At 41.9% G+C, this 27,997-nt stretch overlaps 1 protein-coding gene and 1 non-coding gene across 25 annotated transcripts; one reads left to right on the plus strand and one right to left on the minus strand.

The window, feature by feature from the left end:
• The first annotated feature begins 17 nt into the window (after positions 1-17).
• On the plus strand, positions 18-27,987 carry Pcbp2 (poly(rC) binding protein 2). Of its 24 annotated transcripts, none has more exons than XM_057792492.1 (15): positions 19-347; positions 2,770-2,910; positions 3,485-3,508; positions 3,597-3,629; positions 3,957-4,073; positions 8,042-8,173; positions 12,039-12,166; positions 13,206-13,293; positions 14,895-14,987; positions 16,023-16,064; positions 17,190-17,262; positions 17,790-17,828; positions 18,729-18,784; positions 19,349-19,518; positions 22,696-23,174. In XM_057792492.1, the coding sequence occupies exons 2-15, from the start codon at positions 2,842-2,844 to the stop codon at positions 23,045-23,047; spliced, it is 1,416 nt and encodes a 471-aa protein (XP_057648475.1). In that variant the 5' UTR covers positions 19-347; positions 2,770-2,841; the 3' UTR covers positions 23,048-23,174. The 24 variants fall into 24 exon arrangements, with proteins under 24 accessions (XP_057648481.1, XP_057648475.1, XP_057648476.1 ...); XM_057792493.1 differs by having other exon boundaries at positions 18,732-18,784; XM_057792494.1 differs by having other exon boundaries at positions 22-347; positions 12,039-12,167; positions 13,219-13,293; positions 22,696-23,171.
• On the minus strand, positions 11,756-11,875 carry LOC130889222 (small nucleolar RNA SNORA81). Its single transcript, XR_009058504.1, has one exon. It is a non-coding gene; the product is annotated as a small nucleolar RNA SNORA81 (small nucleolar RNA).
• Positions 27,988-27,997: the final 10 nt, after the last annotated feature.

Here is a 27,997-nt window from a genome sequence, read left to right on the forward strand (position 1 = left end):
CTCGCCGGCCCCCGGGGCGGTTAGCGCTTCCGGGGTCGAAGGGTGCGCGGGGTTGAAAGCGGCCCGCTCCGCCCCGTCCCCCTCCCAGACCAGCAGAGGCAGCAGCCGGAGCAGCCGCAGCCTGCGCCCTCTCCCGCCCGCCCGCCCTCCGCCCGCCCGCCCGCCCTCCGCCGCCCTCCACCCGCCCCGGGGTCTCTTTCCCCTTCCTCCTCCTCCACCCCCCTCCTCCGCCCGCCAGCGGGGGCCCCCCTCGCCTTCCCGCCCGCCCCTATTGTTCCGCCCCCGGCCTCCCGCCCTTCCCCTTCCCGCCCGCTCCCCTTTTCCCCTCAGTCGACTCGCGCCTCCAGGTAAGCTTAAAAATTTCTCCTCCGCCCCCGGCAGTAGCTTCTGTTTCCACTCGTGTCATCTTTCTTGGAGGACTCCGTTCGTAGTCTGGAGCCTCGGCCTCTCGTAGTCCCGCGTGAGCGTCCACTACTCTCTTCCTGGCCGTCCATTCACGCGAGGCCCTGGCTCTGGCGCGGCCTAGTAGGCCTCGCGCAAAGCCTGCTCCCCCCCTCCCCCCGCCTCTTCCCGGTGGCGGCTGCGCAGGAGTCTGGGAGGGCGCGCGCGGCAGGGGGGGCGGCGGTGGATTTGTTGGTTGAGGGGGGTGGGGGAGGCGATGGCCGGCTCGCTGGCCGGGCGGGTGAGCGCGGCTCCCCGCGGGGGTCAGGCGCTGGCGCAGCCTCACGAGGAGGCGCTACTTGCCCGGCCCCTCCCCCTGGGTCGCAGCGCCCCCCCCTGACCGAACCGTTTATTTCCTCCCCCCCTCTAGTCAAGGGAAGGGGGGGCTTATTTTTTCTTAAGTGGAAAATGCTTGGATGACCGGGGCCGGGGGGAGGGGAGGGGGTGCTGCCGAGTTAAAGGGTAGGCGGACTCTCAGTTACCGAGTTACTCTGACGTTCTCTCGGGTAACGAATTTTGAAATTATAAAATGCCTGCCGCTATAAACCAGACCGAGCTATTTATAGAGGGGTATTGACTGCGGGATTAACAGCTGGATTCCCGGGATGGGGTACACTTAGGTTGACCTACTCAGGAGAGGAAGAGACAGGTTTCTCAGATTAGAGGGCTTGGAGTTTAAAAAAAAAAGCATCTTCGTGGTTTACTTACATGGTTTTGGAGATAGATTTTTGGTGTTCTTGTCTCTTTGAACTTGTATTACTGTATTTTTAAAATGATTAATCATTTGAGTAGGCATACGGAATTAAAGCTATCAGGTTTATACCTTGTATTTGGGGGGAGAAAAATGAGTCTTACAGACCTAATCAATAAGCATTGTTTTTCCATGAGATGTTGACTTGTGAGGTCTTTGACAGCAAGTAACTTTTCTGGAAGTAGGGGCCTGCTGTGCTTTGGAATGCATTTATATAATTACTTATCATCCTGAAGTAATCAGAAGACCTTTACTATATACAGAGTGGTGTAGCAGCCACCTTTTTAAGTGCTTTGAAATGTTTAAGGCTTGGATTTGGGGTGCAGAGGCAGATTGGTCTTCGAGTTTGGAGGCCAGCCTGGTGTTACTAGCCTGTTCATTCTGTCCTGAGCTACATAGACTCTGTCTCAAAAACAACTTAAGGATGTGGGGATTTCAAATACACAGCACAGTGAAAGCTGGTGTTTGGAAGGGACAGAGTTAAGAGAAGTCACTGGTACTGATTTGAAGGGATGGATACTTGACATGCTTTTGAAATTTCACTGTCCTTTCGAAATATCAGTGTTTGGTTATTAAAGGCAAAAACATCAAAATCCCAATTGTCCTGTCTCTACAAGTAGAGTTGTTTGAGAAGATGAGTACGTGCTGCATCCTGGGAATCTGTCATCTATTGAGGCTTTAAAGCAATGTGAAGTCAAACTTTACCACTGACAGTTTTGTTTTTATTGTTGTATTTGAGTTAAAAGATTTTAGAAGTGTGTGGTAGTCAAAGTTAACATTCAAGGATAAGGAAAATTCCTCAGATTGATTAGAAAGAAAAAATGAGAGAAGAGAGAACTGAGATGTACAGAGTCATTCAGAGGAGGATTGTGGAGCCCATCAGTTGTGGAATGTCTATTGGGTATATCTCACTTTTTTTCAGTGAGACTCCTGGATTAAATTATTTTTCTTGTTATTTTGTGACTGTCTCAATGTGTAGTCTTGGCAGCTGACTTGGCTCTCAATACATTGCCCAAGGTGTCCTTGAACTTATAGCAATCTTGTCATAACCCTACAGTGTTGATCAGTAATGTACCACCGTGCACAGTTTTGAACTAAATAATTTTAAAATCATTGGGTATCCATCACCATCTGAGAGTTAGAAACCGTTAACAGTAAGAATGTTTATGTGTATACTCTACGTTTACTCCAGTTGATGCCAGTAGCCAGCAAGCTGAGTTTGCCCTCACTGTAGTAAACCCTGTCCAGCTGCTTTTGAATCCTTTTCAAAATGTACTCAGCTGAAGTACAACTTCGTGCACTTGAGCAGTTCCCCTGTAACCATTGCCAGTGGAAGGAATGAATCTTTCTCATCCCAGTCATCAGTGGAAACCCTATCATTAATGAGCAAACTGGAAACAAAACCTGATCTGTAAGTGTTATGCAGTTGTGCTGAGTGTGTTTACAAGTCTGATAGGCTAACATTTAAGGAAAAGAGTCCATTAGGTAACAGTTTAAAGGGTGAAGTGACAATAACTGGAAAATAATTACTCTTTATTTATTCCCCCCCCCCGCCCTTCTTATTTTGGTCATTATAGTTTTGGCATTCACTCCCACCCGTGACCAAAGACTTGACCACTCAAAAGTCCAGCTCCCTGTAACTACTAGACATGGACACCGGTGTGATTGAAGGTGGATTAAATGTCACTCTTACTATCAGGCTACTTATGCATGGAAAGGTATGCACCAGTTTGGAAAATTGGGTCATAGTAGCTGGTACGGGAGGGGCCAGGAAAAGCGGACAAGCATGTGGGAGCTCATCAGATTAGCACTGTGGGACATCTGCCTGTGCCGCTCTTCTAGTGGAGCGTGGTGAAAAGATGGGCAGCCTTTACTAGGAAGCCTCAGTGAGCAAGAAAGACAAGCAGAGCCAAAAACAGTCCTAGCTGGCTGGTAAAACATTCTGATGTATGTTGTTGTATCTTACAGTTTCAGAAAGAAAAAATTTGATTTGATTTTTGGGTGTACAGGAGATTGAGGGCCAACACTATTGTGGAGTTATATTCCCAGGCCTCATTTTGCATATTACACAAAGGTGTGGTATTTAATCATTCTGATTCTCAATTCTTTGGTAGCTTCAGTATAAAATTTTGTGCAAGGAAATGAATAAGTGCTTCCCCCCATGAATCTTAAAATCTATTTCTTTGATTTGGTAATTAGTATAATTAGCACTTGGTTAGTTGAACATTTAGAATTTTCTTTTCATGATGATGAATTCTGAATTTCCTGTTACCAATGTTTTCTTCATTGCAGGAAGTTGGCAGTATCATCGGAAAGGTAAGAGAGTTTCACTTTAACACTAATTGCTATTTAGTCAGTCTGAGCTGAAATAGTTGGAGCTCATGCTTGACTTTTCCTTTTACAGAAAGGAGAATCTGTTAAGAAGATGCGCGAGGAGGTAAGTTATAAGAAACAGTGGGATTCGCTAGACTAGGAAACCCTGAAAAGGTTCTGTATGCTAGATTACCGGGGTAGCGCTCAAAGGGGGGAAGCATTTTCTGGTTGATGTAATGACAGACAGTACAGTAGATAGGAAATGAATTTGTGCCGAGTCCCAAAAACCATGAGCTGCAGTATGTTGTTTGAGGACAAGTGGAGCAGTATTTGAAACGCTTGTTTTATTTAGGCAGCTTGTTGCCCTTGCCTGTGTGTGATCTAGGACGGGCTGTCCTCTACAGTTTCAGCTCTTTATCTACTAAAACTACTTGTTCCCTTTCTTATCCAGAGTGGTGCACGTATCAACATCTCAGAAGGGAATTGTCCTGAGAGAATTATCACTTTGGCTGGACCGACTAATGCCATCTTCAAAGCCTTTGCTATGATCATTGATAAACTGGAAGAGGTTTGTTTTGTGTGTGTGTGTGTGTGTGTGTGTGTGTGTGAGTTTTAGGATTGCCTCTCCTTCCCATTACCTACCAGTCCTAAAACAAAACTGAGGTTAAGTAAGCCTGTTAAGTACGCTGTACCTTTAGCCACTGTCTTTGGTTTTTCAAGACAGGGTTTCTCTGGCTTTGGAGCCTGTCCTGGAACTAGCTCTTGTAGAGCAGGCTGGTCTCGAACTCACAGAGATCCGCCTGCCTCTGCCTCCCGAGTGCTGGGATTAAAGGCGTGCGCCACCATCGCCCGGCTTGTCTTTTTTTTTTTAAGTGTATAATTTATTTTTATTTTACGTTCATTAGAGTTTTGCCCAAGTTTATGTCTCTGGGGGCGGGTGTCAGAAGCCCTGTAGTTGGAGATATGGACAGGTGTGAGCTGTCATGGGTGCTGCGAATTGAACCAAGGTCCTCTGGAAGATCAGCCAATGCTCTTAGCTGCTGAGCTATCTCTCCAGCCTTCCTCCCCTTTTGGTATGGCTTTCTTTTGGTCTTTTTATTGATAACTGTGGAAGTCTGGCACTACTAGTACTTAAGATACCCTTCAGCACTTCTGTGTCACCTTCCTGACTATTGGGATCTCATAAAATGTACACTACCCTTTCCAACTTTGTCATTGAAACATTTCCTCACTAATTGTTTTGAAGGTGTGCTATTGCTTCCTTGATGGTTTTACAGTTGAATGAACTTCATGTAGTTTTTTTTAGGGTCCTGCTGAAACCGTGCATTTTGCATTTTGAACTCTCTATACAGGCAGATACTGATAATTAAAAGTTAGAGGTAAAGCCCTAGGTTTCTGAAAGCAAAATAGATAGAAGAGTGCTGTTTGGTTGATGCTTAGTGTTCCCTGAAATCTTATCCTTGCCCAAGTCAGAAATGTTGTATTTTAAACTGCAGGATCCTGTTACTCCAGAATTTGCAGCTCAAATACATGCTATTGCCAGGCATTGGTGACACTCACCTTTGATTCCAACACCTGGGAATTAGAGGGAGGCAGCTCTCTGAGTTGCTTTAGCTTGGAGTGGCTCTTAGCTTGGAGTGGTGGTACATACCTTTAATCCTCCCAGTACTGGGAAGGCAATGGGGCAGATCTAAGTTTGAGGCTACTTTGGGCTACAGAGTTGAAACTCTGTATCAAAAGAAGAAAAAAGTTCTTGGCTTCATAGAATTTTATAAAAGCAATTTATACACCTTACTAGTACATGTAGATTAGGTGGAGAAGGAGAAGTGTCTTTTTTGAAGCTTTTTTTATTTTTTTTTTAATTCTTTTTTTAATTCTTTTTTATTTTTCGAGACAGGGTTTCTCCGTAGCTTTTGGTTCCTGTCCTGGAACTAACTAGCTCTTGTAGACCAGGCTGGCCTCGAACTCACAGAGATCCACCTGCCTCTGCCTTCCGAGTGCTGGGATTAAAGGTGTGCGCCACCACTGCCCGGCTTTATTCATATTTTTTGTATGAGTGTTCTGCATGTGTACTTGCATGCCAGAAGAGGGCAGCAGGTCCTGTTGTAGATTGTTTTGAGTCACCCTGTGGTTGCTGGGAATAGAACACAAGACCTGGAAGAGCAGCCAGTGACCTTGAGCTTTCCACCCTCTGGAGAGTGTCCTAACCACTGATTTCTTCAGAAAGCTAAACAGCCTCGTGTACATAGCAAGTTCTAGGCCAACTGGACTACATAATGAGACCCTGTCTTGAGGAATTTTGAAACTGGGTGGTGGTGGTGCGCACCATCACCAACACAGGAGACAGAAGCAGGCAGATCTCTTGAGTTTGAGGATAGCCAGGGCTACATAGAGAAACCCTGTCTTGAAATTTTTTTTGTTTTTGTTTTTTAAGACAGAGTTTCTCTGTAGCTTTGGAGCCTGTCCTGGAACTAGTAACCAGGCTGGCCTTGAACTCAACAGAGATCTGCCTGCCTCTGCCTTCCGAATGCTGCGATTAAAGGTGTGTGTTACCACTGCCTGGCTTGAAAATTATTTTGAAAAATGAATAAATTAATTAAATTTTGGGGGGTTGTTGAGGAGGCTCAACAGGTGAAGGCACTTGCCCCAACACCTGATAATGGTTGGATTAGTCCCTGGGACTCACATTGTGGAAGGAGAGAACTCTCTGACCTACTCAATGTAAGTCAACAGCAATAACAATAGGAAATCTTACTGTTTGGGATACAATGTGTAGGAAAGCGTTTGATCTATACAGGTTTTGTTGTGGTTTACTCTGTTTGCTGGAATAGAACCAAAGGCGTCATGCATATGCTCAGGCTCTTTTTGTTTTTTTTTGGGTTTTGAGACAGGGTTTCTCTGTGTAGTCTTGGCTGTCTTGGTCAGGCTGGCTTCAAAGCAAGCTCTGTAGACCAGGATAGCCTCAAACTCAGGTATCTGCCTTTTGCCTCCTGGTACTGTAATTAAAGGCACGTGCCACAATTACTGGGAAAGCATGAACTCTAAGAATTGATCTGTTGCCAACCCCAGAGCTCTACTTCAGAGCATTTTAGATATAATTCCTGGTTTCATTGTCTTTATAGTGCTTTGTATTTTCAACAAATAAAACTGGGAAGTTGAAATCTGAGATTGGGTATAGCTCATGGTAGAGTGATTGGTAAGCATATGAAAGTCCTAGCGCTACAAAAGCCAAAAATACAAACCTTAAATTATTTTAGCTATCTGGTATTGATTTTGTAAGAGGACATTCAGTTTGATTGTGGTTGCATTGCTTCATATATTCATATCTTTGGTTTAATTTTGACAATTTTCCCCTCTTGCTTAAATTACTCTCTGTGTATGTGTATATGCATGTGTGAATGTCCACACTGCAGTACCAGGGAAGGATAGCAGGTGTTTTCTATTATGTTCTGCCTTACAGCTTTGAGATACTATCTCTCACTGCCAGCCTTTCAGTTTCTTGTATACTTCTGTTCCAGGATTGCAGGCATCACAGCCATACCCAACATTTGATGTGGGTGCTAGGGATCTGAATTGATCTGGGTTCTTCCTTATTTGATTGTACAGAAAGCTTTCTTTATTTACCACTGAGCCATCTCCCTTAACCCTACTTTTTTTTTTTTTTTTTTGGTTTTTTTTTCGAGACAGGGTTTCTCTGTGGTTTTGGAGCCTGTCCTGGAACTAGCTCTTGTAGACCAGGCTGGTCTCGAACTCACAGAGATCCACCTGCCTCTGCCTCCCAAGTGCTGGGATTAAAGGCGTGCGCCACCACCGCCCGGCCCTACTTTTTTTTTTTATTTGAATATTGGGTACTAGGGCCTGGTGGTGGTGGTGGCGGTGGTTGTGACGGTGGCGGTGGCGGCGGCACACACTTTTGATCCCAGCACTTGGGAGGCAGAGGCAGGTGGATCTCTGAGTTCGCAGCCAGTCTGGTCTGCAGAGCTAGTTCCAAGACAGCTCTAAAGCTACACAGAAACCCTATCTTGAAAAATATGAATTAAAAAAAAATAAAAATATTGGCTACTAGGATTAGAAACTTTGGATTGTGCATCTTTGACAAATTACATTTGTAATCCAAATGGAAGGAAGGCCAACTTTGTTAGAAGTGTTGCTTTTTTCTGTACCCTTGTAGTGAAGAAAAATAAGATTATGGCTTCTTTTGCAGTTGTTTTTTTCTGTTTTTTTTTTTTTTTGTGTGTATGTGTTGTGGCAAGTGATCCATTCCATTTAACAATGAGCAAGTTCTGTTTCATTTGGAAGGATAGGGGAACATGGTCTGTTCCTACTGGATCTTACCTTTTCAGAGTCCTAGATAATAGGCCATACTACCACACTGAGCTCGGAAATTATAATGTTCACTTAGTTTGGTATAGTTATACATGTATGTTCCTTACAAGTCCAGGAGTAATTGTTTTATTCATACACACACACACACACACACACACACACACACACTTATCATTTTGGTGTTCTGAGTAATTTTTTTTTTTTTTACAGGACATAAGCAGCTCTATGACCAATAGCACAGCTGCCAGCAGACCCCCAGTTACCTTACGGCTCGTGGTCCCTGCTAGTCAGTGTGGCTCTCTCATTGGAAAAGGTGGTTGCAAGATCAAGGAAATAAGAGAGGTTGGTTCCACCCTCCCCCAAATGTCTGTCAGCTTCACGTTTTTTTTTTTTTTTTCTATTTAGACAGAGATCTCTGGGAGAGCCTCTGCCTCCTGAATGGTGCATCCTTATACCCATACTAGATTGTGTTATGGCTAGAAAAGTTTAGCGTGTGATGTGAAGATTTAAGATGGCCTTCGTGATGGTTCAGGTCTGTAATCTCAGCTGCATAGGAGACTCAAGTTCAGGTCTTGCCTTTGCTGTAAAGTTCAAGGCCAGCTCATTGGAGACCCTATCTAAAAAAAATACAAGATGGAGCCAAGTATGGTGGTGGTGTATGCCTTTAATCCCAGCACTTGGGAGTAAGAGGCAGAAGGGTCAGGTTGAAGTCAGCATGGTCTATCTACATAATGAGTTCCAGGCCAGCCAGGTGAGATCTCAGTTTTAAAAAAAACGTAGGATTAAAAAAAGGTGTTGAAATTTGGTTCTGGTAGTACAGTAGTTTCTTAACTTGTCTGTGTCCCTATGTTTAACCTGATAACTGATCATGATTAGCAGTCCTTGAAGACTGTAGTGTGATGATACTGGAATTAAAGTGTTATAATTTTCTTTTTTTTCTTTTTTTTCTTTTTTATAATTTTCTTGAAAACACAATTCAGGAGCTGGAGAGATGGTGCAGTGGTTAAGAGCACTGGCAGCTCTTCCTTGGGTCCTGAGTTCAATTCCTAGCAACCACATGGTGGCTTACAACCATCTATAATGAGATCTGAGGCCCTCTTCTGGCCTGCATATATACATACAGGCAGAAACACTGTATATACATAATAAATTAATAAAAACACAATTCATATATTTCAGTTTTTGTGCTATCCAAGGTAGGTACCCAGGGCTGCACAAAAATGATGGCTCAGAAGTTAAGAGCACTGCCGGGCGGTGGTGGCGCACGCCTTTAATCCCAGCACTCGGGAGGCAGAGGCAGGCGGATCTCTGTGAGTTCGAGACCAGCCTGGTCTACAAGAGCTAGTTCCAGGACAGGCTCCAAAACCACAGAGAAACCCTGTCTCGAAAAACCAAAAAAAAAAAAAAAAAAAGAAGTTAAGAGCACTAACTACTCTGCAGAGGTCCTGAGTTCAGTACCCAGCAATGACATGATGGCTCACAAATGCAAGGTGGATATTCCCCCATTGAGCTACATCTCAGTGCACTATTCCCTAGCCCCTTTTATTTTTTAAAGGTGAGATCGTTGCTATGTTACTAGCCTGGGACTTCTAAATTTACTAGTATTCTTCCCTCAGCCCCCCAAGTACCTAGGACTAGATATAGCCTTGCCTAGTTCAGTAATGAGTCAGAATATGAGAGAATAACTTTTTGCATATAGTTACCATTTATTTTATCTTGGGCCGGGGGAGGTCAGTTTTATTGAGACAGGGTTTCTCTATGGTCTTGGCTATATTGGAACTTGCTCTGTAGACCAGGCTGACTTTGATTTCAAGGAGATCCATCTGCCTCTGTCTCCCCAGTGCTGGGATTAAAAGTGGGTGTTACGGTATCACGGTATCCCGTTTCATGCTTCCTCGCCCCCTTCCCTTTTTACCCCACAACAGATTTTTCTGGCCTGGCTGTTCAATTAAGTCATCAGGGATTTTCCTGTCTATCTCTCTTTTATGTGTTCTTGGTTTTGTGCTTACAAGCATTTTATAGACTGGGCCATCTTCCTCTGCCCCCCCACACCCATTATTTGTGTCTAATGCACACATAAGCACCTATGTGTGCGTACTGGTCAGAGGACATGTGGCGTGACAGTTAGTTTTCTCATTCTACCATGTGTATTCACTGGGCTCCAACACAGGTTGGTAGATTTAGTTGCAGTTGTCTTTACCTACTGAACCACTAAATTTTTTTTTTCTGGTAGATTTATATATTACTTTGATTTTTTTTTCAAGGCAAGGTTCCTGGAACTCTGTAGAACAAGGCTGATCTCATTTAGACCCTCCTGCCTCTGCTTCCTGAGTATTGGGATTAAAGTCAAGAGCCACCCAGCCTGGGTTGAAGATGCACCCCGTGTGAATATTTGCATGAAAGTGCAGGTGCCCTGGAATCCAGAAGAAGGTTCAGATGGTTGTGAGCAGAATTACGTGGGTGCTAGGAACTGAATTCAGATTATCTATAGGAATTATTATTAGGAAGCTGTAAACAACAGAGCCGTCTCTCTAGTCCTAAAATAATTTTAAAACTTTATTTCTTTTAAATGTATTAGGTTTTTGCTTGCATGTATGTATGCACACCACATAGTCAGCACTTGTCAGCAGAATGCAGACAAGAGTTGGATCTCATGAAATGGAGTTACAGACGGTTGTGAGGAACATGTGGGTGATGGGAACTAAACCCAGGTTCTCAGCAAGAGCAACAGATGCTCTTAACCATTCAGTCATTTTTCCAAGTCCCTTAAAAACAGTTTTTAAGGCTAGGTCTCACTATGTAGTTCTAGCTGTCCTGGAACTCACTCTGTAGACCAGGCTGGTCTTGAACTCGCAGAGGTATATCTTAACTCTACTTCTTAAGTACTGGGATTAGAGGTGGATACCACCGCTTTCTGGCTTTTTTTTTATCTCTTATTTTTTATTTTATGTGCATTGATATTATTAGTATTTTCCCTACAGTTATGTCTGTGAGGGAGCCAGAGCCCCTAAAATGGAGTTACGTATAGTTTTGAGTGGCCATGTGGTGCTGCTGGTTGGTACTTGAACCTGGTTCCTTTGGAAGAGCAGCCAGTGCTCTTCAACCTCTAAGCCAGTCTCCACCTGGCTTCTTTATCAATTCTTCATTAATATTTTTCATGTCTAAATGAAATGTTACTAAATGGTTTCAAAGGGTAACTAGTTGGAATTTTTTGAAGTCTTTGTACAGGATGGTTAGTAGATTTTTGTACATGGACCATGTGTTTTTGTGGGTCAGGGGAAGTGGTTTTGGTTTAAGTTTTTTGTGATAGTATCTTACTATATCCAAAGTTGGCCATAAACGTGCAGATGGTCCATCTGTTTCAGCTTCAGAGATTATAGGTGTGAACAACTAGTTTGAGATTTTGTTTTGATGATAAATTTTAAATATTTGGAATGGTATCTGACATATAGAATAGAATTGATGAAAATATTTGCTCAAATAAGAGTATGAAAGGTAGGTGATAATTGTGAGGAGTTTGTTTGGCACACAAAGCTGTCATTATTGGGTAAGAGAAAATTGTTTAGAAGAGACTTCCTTGTGCAGGTTAAATGTAGACCATTATGCAGATTTATTCTTATCTTTCACAGTTTATTTTTTTTCTAATGTAGGTTAAACAAAGTTATGCCAATTAAATTTTCCATTTTAAGAAAACTTGTTTAAATCAGTGGTTCCCAACTTATGCTGTGACTCATTAAGACAGGTTGCTCATGTTGTGCTTACCCCCAACCATAAAAGTTTTTGTTATTTTATAACTTATTTGGCTGCTCTTATGAATCATAATATATAGTATGCATAACATATATATACATATATATATGGTATGTAGAATTATCTGATGTAAATTTTATGCAAACGACATGTTGAAAACTGTCATTACTAAAGACTTATTGCACCAAATCTTAAGACAAAGGACACTGGACATTAAGAAAGGGGTCTTTGGGATCCAGTGCAGTTACTTTCCTTGTGTGTACTCTGCTAGCATCAGAGTTTATTTATTTATTTTTAACTTTTTGTAAGCAGTCGTGTCAGATAAAGGAAGAATGGGAAAAGAGAAAGAGGGGGGTTAATAAGTGTCTATTGAATATCTATCACATTCTAAAGTTGCCATTGGGGGAATTGGAGAACATAGTTTTTCTCTGATTTCTAATTTCCTTTTACCTTAAAGAGTACAGGGGCTCAGGTCCAGGTGGCAGGGGATATGCTCCCCAACTCAACTGAGCGGGCAATCACTATTGCTGGCATTCCGCAATCCATCATTGAGTGTGTCAAACAGATCTGCGTGGTCATGTTGGAGGTAAGCCCTCAGGCTCATGCTGGAGGTGGGGGTGATTCTGGGGACAGAGGAACTGATCTATATTTAGTAAGACTAGAATTAGGTGAAGCTGGTAGGCTATCAGTGGGGGTGGGGAAAGAAGTTCTCTTTATATTTTCCTTTTGCTAGTGTTGACTTATCTTAGTTTGTGAGCAAAAATAGGATCTGCTAAGTAGTCTTGTGGCTCAGAATAATTTTAGTATCGTGGGTAGGGTAAGAGACTACAAGGATTTTGGATTTCTGAAACTGACCTTTTGAATCGGTTGACATTGATATACTTTTATTTTGAAACAGGATATAGTCAAAATAGTTAGAAAAAATATCAAATGGTAGTGTTTCTGAGTGAATTATGAAGTCCTGTTATTCTGTTGCAAAAAAAATAGAAATTAAAGAAAATTAAATCTTTTTTGAGTTACATGAAGTTGAATCTGAAAGGAAAAAGATGTTGCTTGTGTCTTTTTGAACCATATATGTAACATTTGGAAATTTCATATCCAACTTAGATTTTATTATTTATACAAAAATATGAGATCCTAAAAATTATCAGTTGAAGTATATCTATACATTTTTGTGTATGTGTGAATTAAATTTATTTACAAGTATGGAAATCAGCCTGGCGGTTATGGTGCATGCCTTTAATCCCAACACTTGGGAGGCAGAGGCATGCAGATCCTTGTGAGTTCGAGGCCAGCCTGGTCTTCAACAGCTAGTTCCAGGACAGGCTCCAAAGCTACAGAGAAACACTGTCTTGAAAAAAAAAATCCAGAAAACAACCAAGTGTGGAAATAATGACTAAAACTATTTCAGGACGTATTTGGTGAAAATTAGTGAGCCATGAAGTTTCTTGTTGCTTTAAAGACAAATAATAAATATCAGATATTTGAGATTACAATATCTAATCATGTACAGCTTGGTAATTGAGGGGATGGAAGTCATTTTTATTTAACTGACCTGTGTGTGCTATCGCCACACAGCTGAAGCAGCTTTGAAACCTTATCTCTTTTTGTTTTTTTCCCCTCTGACTCTCTCCCAGTCCCCCCCGAAGGGCGTGACCATCCCGTACCGGCCCAAGCCCTCGAGTTCTCCAGTCATCTTTGCAGGTGGTCAGGTAAGAGAACTCTTATTGGTGGGCAGAATGAATAGAGAGTGTTAGATATCTGCTTTGCCAGCAGCACACCAAGCTACTTTGCATGCTTGCTGAAAACTTGTACATTTGGCCATAGTTTGATTTGCCTTTTTTTTCTTTTTTTTTTTTTTTGGTACTATAGAAAATTTTGAATGCCAAGACCTTATTTTTAGTGGAAGTTTTGTAGACACTCAGAAGAGTAATTGATTTTGGTGGTGGTTTGGGTTAAAGTTAAATTTCTGTGTCATTTCTTTCCCTATATCACCATCCCATTCATGCTTTTTTGTGTGGGGGATGTTAGAGATAAGTAATGATAGCAAAGAAGAGTGGTAGTCTCAAATGGCATGGGGGCATGGGGTTGTAGGCTCTTGAGCTTGAGTGTCCTACAAACCTTCCCTCCCCTTCACCTCACCTCCCCTACTCTACCCTTTCTCCCCCAGACTCTTAACCTCATAACCACTGGTTTGAAACCCCGTGGTATAATTTAAATCAGCTGGAGTAAGAGGAGCATTCAAGGATAGGATGGGGAGAGCATGCTGGGCTTGGCGCCTCTATTCCTCACCAATGTAAACCACATGGTTTGTGCTCAAGTTAGGGCTGTGTGAGAAGAGTATTGATAAATGTCGTGGTACTAGTGTGTTCTGATTGCTAGTGTTAACTCTGACGTAGGTTTTTAGAATACTGTGATTTAAGTTGAAATAGTCGCAGTCATTTTGTAGGTGAAGGTATGTTGCTTAAAGTGCCCTTCCCACTTTGGACTGTCCTATTTAAAAAACATTCGTATTTAGCTAGTTATATTTGTATTTAGTCTGAAAGGCATTTGAGAGATTTGGAGATCATCTCACATTTTACTGAGTAATAAAAGTGAACAAGTTTATGTCTTGCTGAGAGTTTTCATAAGTAGTTATATTTGTGTTATTGTGAGATGTGTTAGGACTTTGTTTAAGCATTAGCTTTGTTTCAGCAGGTTTGTCGAAGGCCTGCCAATACTAGTAGTTGGGAGGATAAGCAGTAGCCAGGAAGGTTAGTCCCAGGAGTTAACCATGGAACTCTAGGTTATCCAGTGCTGGGTCACCAATCCATCCTTCTTCTCTTCCTGTCACTCCTTTCCCTTTGTACCTTTCTTCTTCCTCTCCATACCTACCTCCCTTTATTCAGTTAACTGCCCTCTTAAAGCTTGCAGCTTCTTCCATGACTTGCCCTGTCATGGGTCATTCCCATGGGCCTTTTTATAAATAGACCAGTTCATACAATGTCCACATATGGACCTCTGTCTTTTGTGGCAAAGTGGGTTCTGTAGGGGTTTAACTTAATCCTACAGTGACCAAGACCAGCATCAGCTCTGTTACCTCACCCCCCATTCTTACTGAAAATGACCCAATTGTGCAGTATCATCTGCCACTAGGTAACTTTTTTTTATTCACTCATTACAGCTCGTTTCAAATCTGTGTCGTGAGCTCCTTTTTAAGGAAAAAAGAAAAAAAAAATAAACAACTTTTTTTTTTTTTTGGTGTGAATTTCATGCTGGTGACAAGGTGCCGGATTGACAGCCCTGGAGACTGAAATCCTCTATTTATCCACAGGACAGGTACAGCACAGGCAGCGACAGTGCGAGCTTTCCCCACACCACCCCGTCCATGTGCCTCAACCCTGACCTGGAGGGACCACCTCTAGAGGTGAGAGGGGATGTTCAGTCTCCAAGGCTCACTCAATCCTTCCGCCTCAGCCGAGACTGCCAACACACGGGGGGCCAGTGGCGCTGGTGATTTTTGTGCTGTGGACACCACCTGTCCACGGGGACCTGGACTGACCTCCCCACCTCATTTCACACAGGCCGCGTAGCCCACCAGATGGTAACGCCAACCTTTTTTTTTTCTTTTTAATTTTTTTCTTTTTTTTTTTTTTTGGTTGCTGTTGTTCAATCCCTCTTTCCCTCTCCCACTCCTCCCATCCCATTTTCACCTTCCCACCCCCACCTGGATGTGCTTTTGGGGGTACTCGCCACTGTAACTAATGTGAGAAAGTTCACATTCTATTAAGTAACCAGCCACTCCCTTCCATTCCTTCTTTTTTCCTTTCCTTGTCACCCCCCCAACCCAATTTCCCTAAAGACCCAGCTCCCTTTTTGGGAAGATATGGTGTGGGGAGGAGGGCATAGTGGGGGCTGCAAGTGCCTTTATGCAGGGATAGGGGAGGGGGGCAGGGAAGACAGAACTTAGCAAATTGATCCTCCCCCTCCCCAGTGCTTCTGTGTCAGGTCCCTAGCGTTAGAGACCTAGCTAGCTTCTTGTGAATTTAGGGTCTTAGGCAATGTTGAATATATATGGTACAGGTTTGTGTAGATATAAATCATTCATGTTAGTGTGATTACTATCTTGAATTGAATATATGGGGTAGGGGGATTGGTCAGTTGAGCTCTTGCTTTTATTTTCCACATTTTAGGTAAAAAGCTGACGTGTATATTTTACCTTAATCGAAGAGAACTTGTAGACCCTTTTAAGAGGATCTGTGGAATAAAGTTGCTGTATTTAGGGTTCATAAAAGGCCAGCTCAGTTCTATTTGTGAGATTCCCTTTACTGTCTCAATATGCCTCCCTTTGTCCAGTTCAACTCTGGCTTCCTGGCTAGTTGAAAACTTGCTCCCCTCCACCCCCCACCCAGTGGCTGTCCGTGATTGGTTTTTAATAGGAATTGTTTTCCTCCTTTTTTAGGCCTATACCATTCAAGGACAGTATGCCATTCCACAGCCAGATGTAAGTTTTGATTTCACTTCTTTTTTGAAAAACTCCCTCTCTATCCAAAATTGTTTGATTCCTTTCTCCCTAGTAGACAGGAGTAAGTTGGGTCTTGAACCAGTGGTGTTGTTACAGCTTAGAAAGTGAATCACACATTATCAGCTTGTTTTCCTTTGATTGTAACCCCTAGACATTATCAGATTATTAATCTGTGTTTCAGATTATTCTAAAAGAAATGTTCTATGGTGTACTATTAATATCTTGGCACAATTCAAACTGTCATTAAAGTGTGCTTCCCATTGGGGGAGTGGGAGGTCGGGTTTGCCTTTGGGCACTTCTCATTCTGAGATTACAAATTAGAACAGGCATTGAGGGAAACTAGAAAACTAATTGTTGTAATTCAACTCAAACTTTACTGAGAAGAGCCTCTTACTTAAAAGTACTGGTATTTAGATTTTTGTTCAAGGACTTTTTTTTGCACACTTCTTTCATCATTAAAAACCCTCACAGGTGCCAAGTACTAGGTCTGGGAAGTTGAGTCTTGGTTAGTGGCAGCTTCAGGAGAGGTGTGGGGTAAGGTGGAAAAGGGTGTTCTGTCACCAGCTTGGACAGGTTTCTGTGTGTTAGCACTAAGATAGTTGGGAAAGTATTTGTTGAGGGTGAAGCCCAGTTTGGTTTCTTGTTAAGCTTCTGTCCTCCTTGCAGTCTCCCTGCCCCCCTCATCTCCTTCCCTTTTCCCAATACTGGTGGAACCCTGCATGATGTGTTTTCCCTAGCACCACTGCACAGTTGTTTACCTAGCCTGTCTGTGCTTGTCCCTGGGGCAGCCATAGCCAGTGGTTGCCTACACCTTCATTAAACAGTCCATAGGGGATGGTTGTGGGCCAGCGTTACTGCTTTCCTTTTCACACACCCCAATGCGTTCGTTCTTGTATACTGACATCCTTTCTATTTCTAACCCTTACTGTCCTGTATTCTGCCTGTCCTGGATTGTACTGTAAGCCCCATTCTTATCCTCTTATCATTGGAATGGTAGCATCAACTTTGGGAGGCAGGAGCTGTGTTCATTTTCCCATCTGGATGTGCTTGAGTGCTGACTAGATTACCCTTCTAATACTGGTCTCTCCTGTTTCCTTCCTGCAGTTGACCAAGCTGCACCAATTGGCAATGCAACAGTCTCATTTTCCCATGACCCATGGCAACACCGGATTCAGTGGTATGGATACCTTAGTGTTTATTTTTGTAAGGTGTAGTACAAGACAGAGGCCAGTCCCAAGGTCTCAGCTTGACAACTGTTTAAAACAGACTTCATTATCATCTAGCACCTGCTGGTATAAAGTTGACCTACTATGGCTAAAGGAGGTAATGTGTTTGTTAACATGGTTTTCATTTGGGGTGAGTTAATTATAAAAGAATAAAAAGCCCTGGAAGGTTTGGGGTGAGGTCTGGGGATGCTTGTCAGGAAAGGGTAGACTGATACTTCTAGTACCTATCCTGATAGTGGCCCCCTTGATCTGATTAGCATCCCCTTTCTCTCCACCAGGTGTTCACAAGACTTGGGTAGAGACAATCCATTTGTTCCAAATTATGTAGTATATATTTTTGGTTTTGTTTTTCTTTTGTTTTGGGGCTTTCTTTTTTTTTCTTTTCTTTTCTTTTCTTTTTTTTTTTGGTATAAGGGATAACTTGTCCGATAGGGTTAGAATGAGACCACCAAACTCATTTTCACTTGTATCTTAACAGGCATTGAATCCAGCTCTCCAGAGGTGAAAGGCTATTGGGGTAATGATTAAAAAAAAAATCTGTAGTATTCTACTGTTATATTAATAAACTGGTGGGAGTCTTGTTTCACTGCCCATAAACCATACCAGCTACATGCATATGGTAGAGAGGAGCTGAGAGAGCAAAGAGGTGGGCTTGGTGCCCCTGAGGGTCCCTTGATGGATCTGGCCAACTGCCCCTAAAAATGTAGTTGAGATCAGGACTAGAACTGTGAGGGTTAGCCAGCCAAAGTGGCCCAATCCCGGTGTTCTCAGGGATGGGTAGGGGTGTTTATGATGGGATTTTTTTTTTCTTTTCTTTTTTTCTTTGGAAAACCAAACAAAAGCCAGAAGAATTAGACCAAAAGACAGAATAAATCTGGAGAAATAAACTCTCAAACGTATTGGCATTTAATCTATGTGATCTTTAAGTCTAGCTTGGGAGGATAGAGATGGAGGTTGTTACTCTGACACAGGTATAATTGAAGCAATTCAGTGTATGTGCCAAGAGTCTATGATACCCGGTAACAGGAATGAAATTGGCACGGATTCTAGTGAGCATTGGGTGAAATAAAACCGGGACACAACAACAATTTTAATCAGAAAAGACGTAGATGTATAGAAGCTCTGGTGTTGAGGTTTTGCTCCTGTTTAAGAATACCCCGTGCTATCTCCCTATACCTATAGTCTGGGCTTTGCAGGAAATGGCATGAAATCAGCTCTTCTGATTGTACAGGAGAATCTTTGCAGCATTATTTTGATACCCCTCTCCCATCTTTCCTCCTTGGGGGCTTCAGAGTTAGTGATGAACCCCAACAGCCAATGCTGGTTTTCCAGCTTATTTCCTTCTGTTAGTTTAATGTGCAGATCACTCATTCTGAATGCTGCGCATTAAACTTTCTTGCTCTTTTCTGTCTTTTAGCAGGTTTGGATGCATCTGCTCAAACTACTTCTCATGAACTCACCATTCCAAATGATGTAAGTATAAAGTATGTTAGAATCCTGAGGAAAATATTGCTAGAGAGGATTGATAGAATTAACTGTGTTATAGTTTTCAAACACAGAACTTGTTTATATCCTGTAGAAATTCTTACTTGCCTTTTACTTAAAACATCTGGAAGGTGGTGAGACCAAAAGTGCATCCGAATTTAACTTTGTCCTCTGGGAGAAGGGATGATGTCAGGATGAATTTACGAATTTTGGTGGCCCAACACTAGATAGCATGCTAGGTTCATTATCAGTGTGGTTCTGGTTATTTTGTCTTTGGAGTGGAGGCAATACTATGAGGATATACGCAAAAACTAATGGTTGGACTGAGAAATTAGCTTGAAGTTGACGTTGATTTATAGTTAATCACATGAATGGTTCAGAAATTAAATGAGACCTTAATTTTGAAGGTTTTGCTAGCAAAACACCCGAAGGTCGGAGAGTGCAATTTTAAGCACAGGGTGTAGAAATTGATTGGTATGTGGTCTTGCGTGTAGCTGTTCGGCTCTTAATTTGGTGTGCTTTTTTTTTTGTTGTTGTTGTTTGTTTCTCAAGTTGATTGGCTGCATAATTGGGCGTCAGGGCGCCAAAATCAATGAGATCCGTCAGATGTCTGGGGCGCAGATCAAAATTGCAAACCCAGTGGAAGGATCTACTGATAGGCAGGTCACCATCACTGGGTCTGCTGCCAGCATCAGCCTGGCTCAGTATCTAATCAATGTCAGGTAAGTTTGACCTCTCCTTTGCTTTATTAATGCCACAGTAGTGAGGGAGGGTGTTACCATATGTGGGTTTACTTGAGGGGGTAGAGATTGCAAAAGTTCCCACCCCGTTTCTTTTCTTAGAGCTCTGCTTCTGTCTTTAGCAGAGAAAAATAGCCAGATTGGGGTTTTATAGATTACTTGTTTTGGAACAGTGGGAAGGGTGGCAGTATGTGTCTTGTTTGACACATCATACAGACAGGTTATTTCTTTTATGGTTTTGGAGTCCAAAGTAACTTGAATTTTAGGGATAATGATACATCTAAATAGTTTCTTGTAGGTAGCTGTTACCATTTATTTTGCAAACATATTTCTCAAATGGGAAGTGTGTTCATTTTTATTTTATTTTTTTTTTGTTTTGGTTAAAAAAAAGCACAGCCTTAGGGGTGCTCCAGATACTACAGGGATATTTTTCTTTCCTAGTCCCATTCTCATGCATCTGCAAGTGACTTTTAAGGTCTTACTTCCCTATTTGTAGGTACTGTTCCTACACTTTCAATTGTAGGACAATTGTATATAGTCACATAAGCATCCATCGTACCAGGTGTTTTCTTTCCTTCGCTCTGCTCACTCACATTGTTAGTAACAGTCCATTTCCAAAGGGAGTCACATTCACGTTACACATGTGCTCATCCAGAGTGTTTTACTCCTAGTTGAAGACTTGTCCATTCCCCTTGAGCTGCTGCAGTTCTTCATACAGAAAGAATTGTGTCTAGATGTACTTTGTTTTACTACCACATCAAGTTTTTATGTTGAGTAAACTAGCAGTAATCTTATACAGACTCTTGTTAGTAAAGACTTTGGTTTCTAGTTCACACTGGAGGAAAGTTTTTTTAATGGCAAAAATAATGCTTTTGGGATCTAGAAATTGTTAGCTTCCACTTTGGGTAAGCTTGCTTACTTGGAGATCAAATTATAGCTTTAAATTTAACCTTCCTTCCTGACTGGTGTGTTTTTAATAAGTTAGTGGCTACATTGTAAGGAAGCAAACTTCATTACTTGAAGTAACTGCAGAATTGTTTAAATTAAACTGGTGAGTGAAACTATCCAAAGTATGGATTTGGATCAGAACTTTTTTTTTTTGTTTTTTTTTTGTTTTTGTTTTTTTTTTGTTTTTTTTGAGACAGGGTTTCTCTGTGGTTTTGGAGCCTGTCCTGGAACTAGCTCTTGTAGACCAGGCTGGTCTCGAACTCACAGAGATCCACCTGTAGAACTTTGTTTTTTTTGTTTTTTTGTTTTTTTTTTTTTTGTTTTTTGAGACGGTCTTCTTAGACCAGATTGGCCTTGAACTCACTCTGCCTCCTCCTGAGTGCTGGGGTTAAAATGGGTCAGAACTTTTTAAAGCCTTATCACCAGTTCTAGGGTGTACACATTTGCTGCCTTTTTTCCCCCCCTTTTAAAGCTTTTCTTCTTGGCTCTATCTAAATGAAAACAAGCAAACTGTTTTTATTTGTTTTCATTATTGGCTTCATAGCATTTCTGCTGTGCCTTCTGAGCTTTTTTTCATAGGGTTCTGTGTCTATATGTGGCTCATTACTGTGATAATTAATGACTAAATGGCCCTCAACAAGCTAAACAGAATGGAATTAGGAGAAAGTTTCCTGTGGAAGTGACCTTGTAGGAGTTTGTGTTATCTCAGCAAATACCTGTGACCCTGCTTAGCTGGAGGACTTTGTAGGAATAGAAGGTGCATTATTTTTGTCTTTAAGCACAAAAGTTAGCAGGTGGTGGCGCAAACTTTAATCCCAGCACTCGGGACAGACAAGGCTACATAGAGACCCTGTCTCAAAAAAATCAAAATAAATAAATAAATAAACTCCAGGTATGGTGGTGGGTGCACACCTTTAATCCCAGCACTCGGGAGAGAGAGGTGAGGCAGATCTCTGTGAGTTCAAGGCCAGCCTGATCTACAAGAGCTAGTTACAGGACAGGCTCCAAAGCTACAGAGAAACCCTGTCTCGAAAAACAAGAACAGAACAAAAAACCACAAAGGGTGATAGTACTTTAAAATATAGGAATGGTCAGTTAAAATGAGAACTTCCCACCAGGAAAGCTTCCCTGGACCTCATCTACGCTTGTTCTTTTAGCTTTTTTTTTTTTTTTTTTTTAATGCTACATTCTTTACTTAGTGATCTACTTTGACCTTTTTGCCTCCTTCCATTTTAATATTTTGGTTCATTTGCTGTGAAGATGTGAATAGGCTTTAATATTAACTACAGAAAAAAAAAATTTTTTAGGCATGCATCATGATTCACACCAGTAATCCTAGCACTGAGGAATCTGGGACAAGAGGTTCTAGTTCGCAGTCAGCCTGGGCTACGCAGGAAGACCCTGTCTGAAAGTCTTTAAATAGCTGCAGTGTATAATGTGGTCTTAAGTAATTGTTGAGTTGTTGATCCTTCACTTAAGTGCAAAACTGAAAATTTGGGGGGCTGGAGAGATGGCTCAGCGGTTAAGAGCACTTGCTGCTCTTCCAAAGGTTCTGAGTTCAATTCCCAGCAATCACATGGTGGCTCACAACCATCTGTAATGAGGTCTGGTGCCCTTGTATACATAATAAATAAATAATATTTTAAAAAAAAAACTGAAAATTTGGTTGTATGAACTGATTTGTTTGTTTGTTTTGTTTACAAGGTTATCTCATTCAAATAACAGTCTTCTTTAAACACTTTTGGGTACTGAACTTAGAGCTCTTATTGTGTGTTAGGTAATTTCCAGACATCTTTGTCTGGTTTTCTTTGGAAAGAGGGTCTTAAAGTTGCCTTTTAAATTCTCTATGTAGCCCAGGCAGGCTGTGTGCTTCTGATGTTTGTCTCAGCTTCCATAGTAGCTGTGCCACTAGGCCTGGCTACTTTATTCTGTTTCTGGGTTGGGAGGTCTATGCTCTGTGTGACTCCTTTTCTCAGTCTTGTCCAGAGCAGTTTAAATAGCTTGTATGCAGGAGGGAGGTGATGATGCAAATATCTAGAGGGTGGGGCACAAGCTAAAAGAGTTTGGTAAAAATTGGTAGTATACCTTCCTAATTGGCAGCCAAAGGCACTTACTAATAGAACTGAAGCGGATTTTGTCCTGTACTTTTTCCCTGTTGTGGTCTTCCCTTCCACCCACCCTTTTTTTTGTTCCTTTTTTCCTCTGTTACAGTTTAGAAAACGCTAAACCCTCCTCCCAGACAGCCTCCGTCACGATCCCTGATCACCTCAGCATCAACCTCTCTCAACCCTCCACCCCTTCTTCTTCTTCTTCCTCCTCCACCACCACCCCCTCGCTCGCCACAGCGGGGACTTCCGACGCACCCTCCAGCCTCCCCAACCCTCTTCCGACCGCCCCTTGTGTCTCCAGTCTGCTTGGCATGAAACCCATCCCTCTCCTGGCTCTAAATGTTGTGTCTGCTGCTAAGGGTACCGGGGCTTCAGCTACCACCACCACCACCTCTACTGTGCCATGTGTAACTAACAAACTGAAAGGCGAGAAACAGAGATTCTCTCCCTACTGAGTGCATATCTTGGCACCTCCTCAAGTGTTGGTTCATCTTGTTTTTCTTTGTTAACATTGGTGAGAACCAAACTATTGTGAGCTTGTGACCGTTTTCTTTTTACTACTTTTGGGGATATTTGGGTGGGGGTGGGGACGGGTAATTCTTGTTTAGGTTTAGGTCGTACAGCTCAGTGCCTGTTTGAGAGTCTGACTTGTTGATTGAAATCATTATCTAGAGCCAGTTCTTAACTCTCCCTCATTCTGTTACACTTTTGTAGCTTTATTCTGCCTTGCAATATAGAAACGATGTGTTAGGCTCTGTGTTGATGAATAAAAGCTTCTCCATTAATCCTTTCCTTTTTTTTTTTTTTTTTTAAAAAAAAAAAACTTTTAAATTATTTAATGGTTAAGCTGTCAGCTGGCCTTGGCCAAATCTGTGTCTCTAGTTACAATAAAGTTGCCACAGTAAGAATCATAGCTCACTGTGTGATGTAACGGGTGAAGGGGTGGGGACTTGTGATCTGTGCCTTGTAAGCTTCGATGGCTGTGCAGCCTACTTGGGCCTTTTTGCATCCCACATGAATTTTGTAACCCTTTGCCAATATTCCCAAGTAGAAGGGCCTTCAGTAGCTTTAATACTAAAGAGTCTTCATGATTGCTAACACCAGTTGGTAACCGGGTGTCTTTGTCTTTGCCCAGCTCTTCCTCTGGTGAGTGGTTATTTCAAAGGCACACATAGGATTTACGTCTTATTCATAATAATAGACAATGGTCAATGTCAAAGGTAGCTATTGTCTATATTCCATTATGGGATTATTAAATATCCTTCTGTGATGTTAGGAAGCAATTATCTCTGAGCATGTTAAATATTTATTCTATTTCCTGCCTGCCCTTCTCTCACTAACATCACTATCAGGAGTGAAAGATACGGTTAGATTTGAGTGGACTTTATGGACTGTTCAGTAGGAATTAGGAAAGAAGCCCCAAGAGAATATACTTCTGACATGCGTGGTTACCCAGAACTAATTGTTTGTGCTGTGCTTTTACACACTTAGCTCCTGGTGTGTAAATTCTCTTTTTTCTGATACTGGAGCTTGATCCCAGAACCTGGAATGGTGTGGTTTACGATGGGTAAATCCGAATTTTTGTTGTTGTTGTTGTTTTGCTTTAGTTTTTTTTTGAGACAGGTTTTGAATCCTGTCCCAGAACTCACTCTGTAGACCAAACTGTCCTCGAACTTACACAGATCCACCTGCCTCTGCCTCCCAAGTTGCTGGGATTAAAGATGTGCACCTCCACTGCCCAGCTTTTTTTTTTTTTTTTTTTTTTTTTTTTTTTTTTTTTAAAATAATCAAGATGAGCTACAAGTATTTTCCACAAGAGGAAAGTGATGTGCTGGGGCTGCGGATCGAGAGCAGTGGTACAATATTTATTTGCTGGGTCCTGGGTTTATTCTCTTGCATTGGAGAACAAAAACGGAAGAGCAATGTATCCCATATGGCGAGAAGGCCATTTGATTCTCTTGTCAACCAATGGACATATTGTGAGTTTTCTTCACTGTGAAGGTTTCTATGTAGAATTTATTTTTTTTTTTGATGGCCTTTCCCAGCCTAGAGTGATATTGAACAACAGCAGAAAGACGTGGCTGTTCTTGCATACTACATTACCTTTCAGTGTTAGGGTGACCTTACACGTGTGTGTTCAACATACCCTGGGTCAGGGTGATAGCTGTGTCCTATGCTGAGTGGTTCAACTCTCTATAGTTCAGACATTACTATGCTGATATCTCCATAGGGATTTCATTTTTAACTTTATCTTGTCTGTTGGAAGGATTCTGTTTTTATTTTGCTTGTTGTGTTTGTTTTTGTTTTGTTTTTGGTTTTTTTTGTTGTTGTTGTTGTTTTTGTATTTTTTTTTCCTTTGTTTTTTGAGACAGGGTGTCTCTGTGTAACTGCTCCTGGCTGTTCTAGAACTCGACTGTGGACCAGGCTGGCCTTGAACTCACAGAGATCCACCTGCCTCTGCCTCCTGAGTGCTGGGATTAAAGGTGCCTGGCTGATATCTAACAGATATCCCCAATAAAGAATTGCTGGGATGGAATCCAGATATTCAGGGGACTTGACTGTCATGAGTCAGATGTGTTTCTGGTTGAGATTTCTCTTCTGTGCTCACCCTCTGCATCTTGCCCTTTATAAATTTTTAGGCTTTATAATGAGTGCTGGACAGTTGTTGAGCTGCTTATATGTGGCCACCGTGCTTCCACCCTATATGGTAGGGTTTTTTGTTTAAGATACTAGATTTAAACTAACCAGTTCCATGGAACCTTTGTTACCTACAAAAGCTCTCTCATTCAAAGCTTGTTTTACTGATTTGATGTGTGTTTTATGTGTGTGTGCATGTGCATTATATGTGTATGCATGAGCATTATATGTGTGCAGGGCCCCGGGCACCTGAAAATGTTGGATCCCATGAAACTGGAGTCACAGACAATGTGAGCCACCAAGTGACATTTGTGAACCAAATCCAGGTCCCTGTAAGAGTAGTAAGGACTTCTACCCCTAACTGTCTCTCGGGTCCCTAAAGCTCGTTATCTATCTATCTATCTATCTTATCTATCTATCTATTTTGGTTTTTTCGAGACAGGGTTTCTCTGTAGCTGTGGAGCCTGTCCTGGAACTCCCTTTGTAGACCAGGCTGGCCTCGAACTCACAGAGATCCGCCTGCCTCTGCCTCCTGCTGGGATTAAAGGCGTGCGCCACCACCGCCCGGCCTCATTGTTTATCTTGTCCTAGGGTCATCTTATTTTGAGATTGATAATAATCTGCTGTATTTGTGTCGTTGTTGTTGGGCCCATGTGCTGTGTGTAGGTGTGTGTGTGCCGTAGAGCACAAGTGGTTGTCTTCACCCTGTTTGAGATGGTCTTTTTATCCTGCTAACAGCTGACTTTCCTGCTTCTAGGGATTGTCCTTCCTCTGCTTCTGATCTGTCCTAGGTGTGCTGGGACTACAGATGCACTGGACTCCCTGTTACTGTTTTTGGCTGCTGGGAGCATTAAAGTCAGGTCTTCATGCTTGTATGACAAACCGTGTATCCACTGAGCCATCTCCACAGCCCTGTTTTGTGTGTGTATCATGTATGTGGATACATATGGGACTTGTATGTGGGTGAATGGAAGTCAAAACATGTTTGTCTTCCTCATTCTCCAACTTATTTTTTGAGATGAGATCTTTTGAACCTGGGGCTCACTGGCTAGATTATATACTTAGCAAGCATCCCAGATCACAGGTGTGCACTGCCACTTCTGGCATTTGCTTCATCAGGGAACTCACTGAGCCATATCTGTAGCCCCTCTTACTTTTCAAAGAATGAAATAGTTCCCTTTATATTGAATTTCACCTATGAGTGTACTTACCAAGCCTGACCCTTACTTTGGAGATCTCACATGTTTTTACTGTTTAGGCACATTCAGGGTGCTAGACAACAGAAACCATTTCTGACTTTAATGAAAACAGTCTTTAAGTGAAGGATGACCTTTCTGGTTTCTGGGACAATCCCCCTTCATTGTATTCGTACTTTAGTGCAATACCGTGTTACTCAAACAGCACAAATGGATATCAATCACCTCTTAGTGAAGTTGAGCTTATGGTGTGGAACTGAGACTTTTAGTTAGCTTCATAATGAGGTATTTTGCTGTCTACCTAATTTCAGTGAAGTATACTGAATGCCTTTCCTTCAAAGTTTAATTGGTTCCAGAACCTCAGATGACCTATTTAAAACAGACGTAGAAAGGCACTGTAGTTAGGTATGTTTATAAGGAGGATTTGGCACAGTAAGAAGGCCATAGGTTTTGGGTTTTGAAGAGTGAGCCCTGTTGCTTGTTGTATTACTCATTTTTGTAATGAAACCTAAGCTTGAAAACAATAACTGAATTTTTACTATAGTTTCTATACTTAGTTCTTCCCTTTAACACCCTTTAGTATTTAAAGTTATGTGTTGTCTTAAAGTTATGTGATATCTTCAAATGTGCTCCCAATACAGAGCAGTTCCTTCACACTGATAGAGCTACATAGGCTGTAAACACACTAGGTGAGATTTGTCTTTCTGGAGGCTGGTGTTCTCACTGTTGTGTGAAGGGGGTGAGCAGAGCAGTAAAGAAACAGTTTCTGTGTTCCTCCCAACAACAATGCGTGGTACAGCTCTAGAAACAGAGCAGTTTCCGAGGGTAAAGCTTAAGGAGACAGTGTCACCAACATGACGTGCTTTGTTAAATGAGTGCCTCAGGAAGCTAGATTGTAATGGTATTAAACACGCACACCACATCATATTACAGTTAATTTAAGAAACCTTGAAATGCCTGCCCTGTTAGTAACTGGGTAAACTGACCAACTCTTCTTTCTATTTTACAGGCTTTCCTCGGAGACAGGTGGCATGGGGAGCAGCTAGAACAGTGCAGATTCACCCATAATCCCTTTCTGCTGTTCACCACCACCCATGATCCATCTGTGTAGTTTCTGAACAGTCAGCGATTCCAGGTTTTAAATAGTTTGTAAATTTTCAGTTTCTACACACTTTATCATCCACTCATGATTTTTTAATTAAAAGCGTTTTAATTCTTTCTCTGTTCAGCAGTTACGCTGAGATATCCATATTTAGTTTTATAAGCTTCTCCCCCCTTTTCCTTTTTTTTGGGGTTTTTTTGGCTCATGAATTTTTGTTTGTCATGGAAATGTAAGAGTGGAATATTAATACATTTCAGTTTAGTTCTGTAATGTCAGGAATTTTTCAAAAAAAAAATTAAAAGATGGACTGGAGCTTTTTCTTTGTGAATAGAAACTGGATGCCACAGTGACTTATGTGGGTGTTATTCCTGTCTTGATGTTATTTTTATACCTTTAAACCTTCACAGAGCCCTGGCTGGGTTTGAATAGAATTAAGATTTTCTTCTGTTTTACCACTCCACGTTTTGTTT

Source organism: Chionomys nivalis, chromosome 17 (genome assembly GCF_950005125.1).
Source record: "Chionomys nivalis chromosome 17, mChiNiv1.1, whole genome shotgun sequence".
Taxonomy (NCBI): Eukaryota; Metazoa; Chordata; class Mammalia; order Rodentia; family Cricetidae; genus Chionomys; species Chionomys nivalis.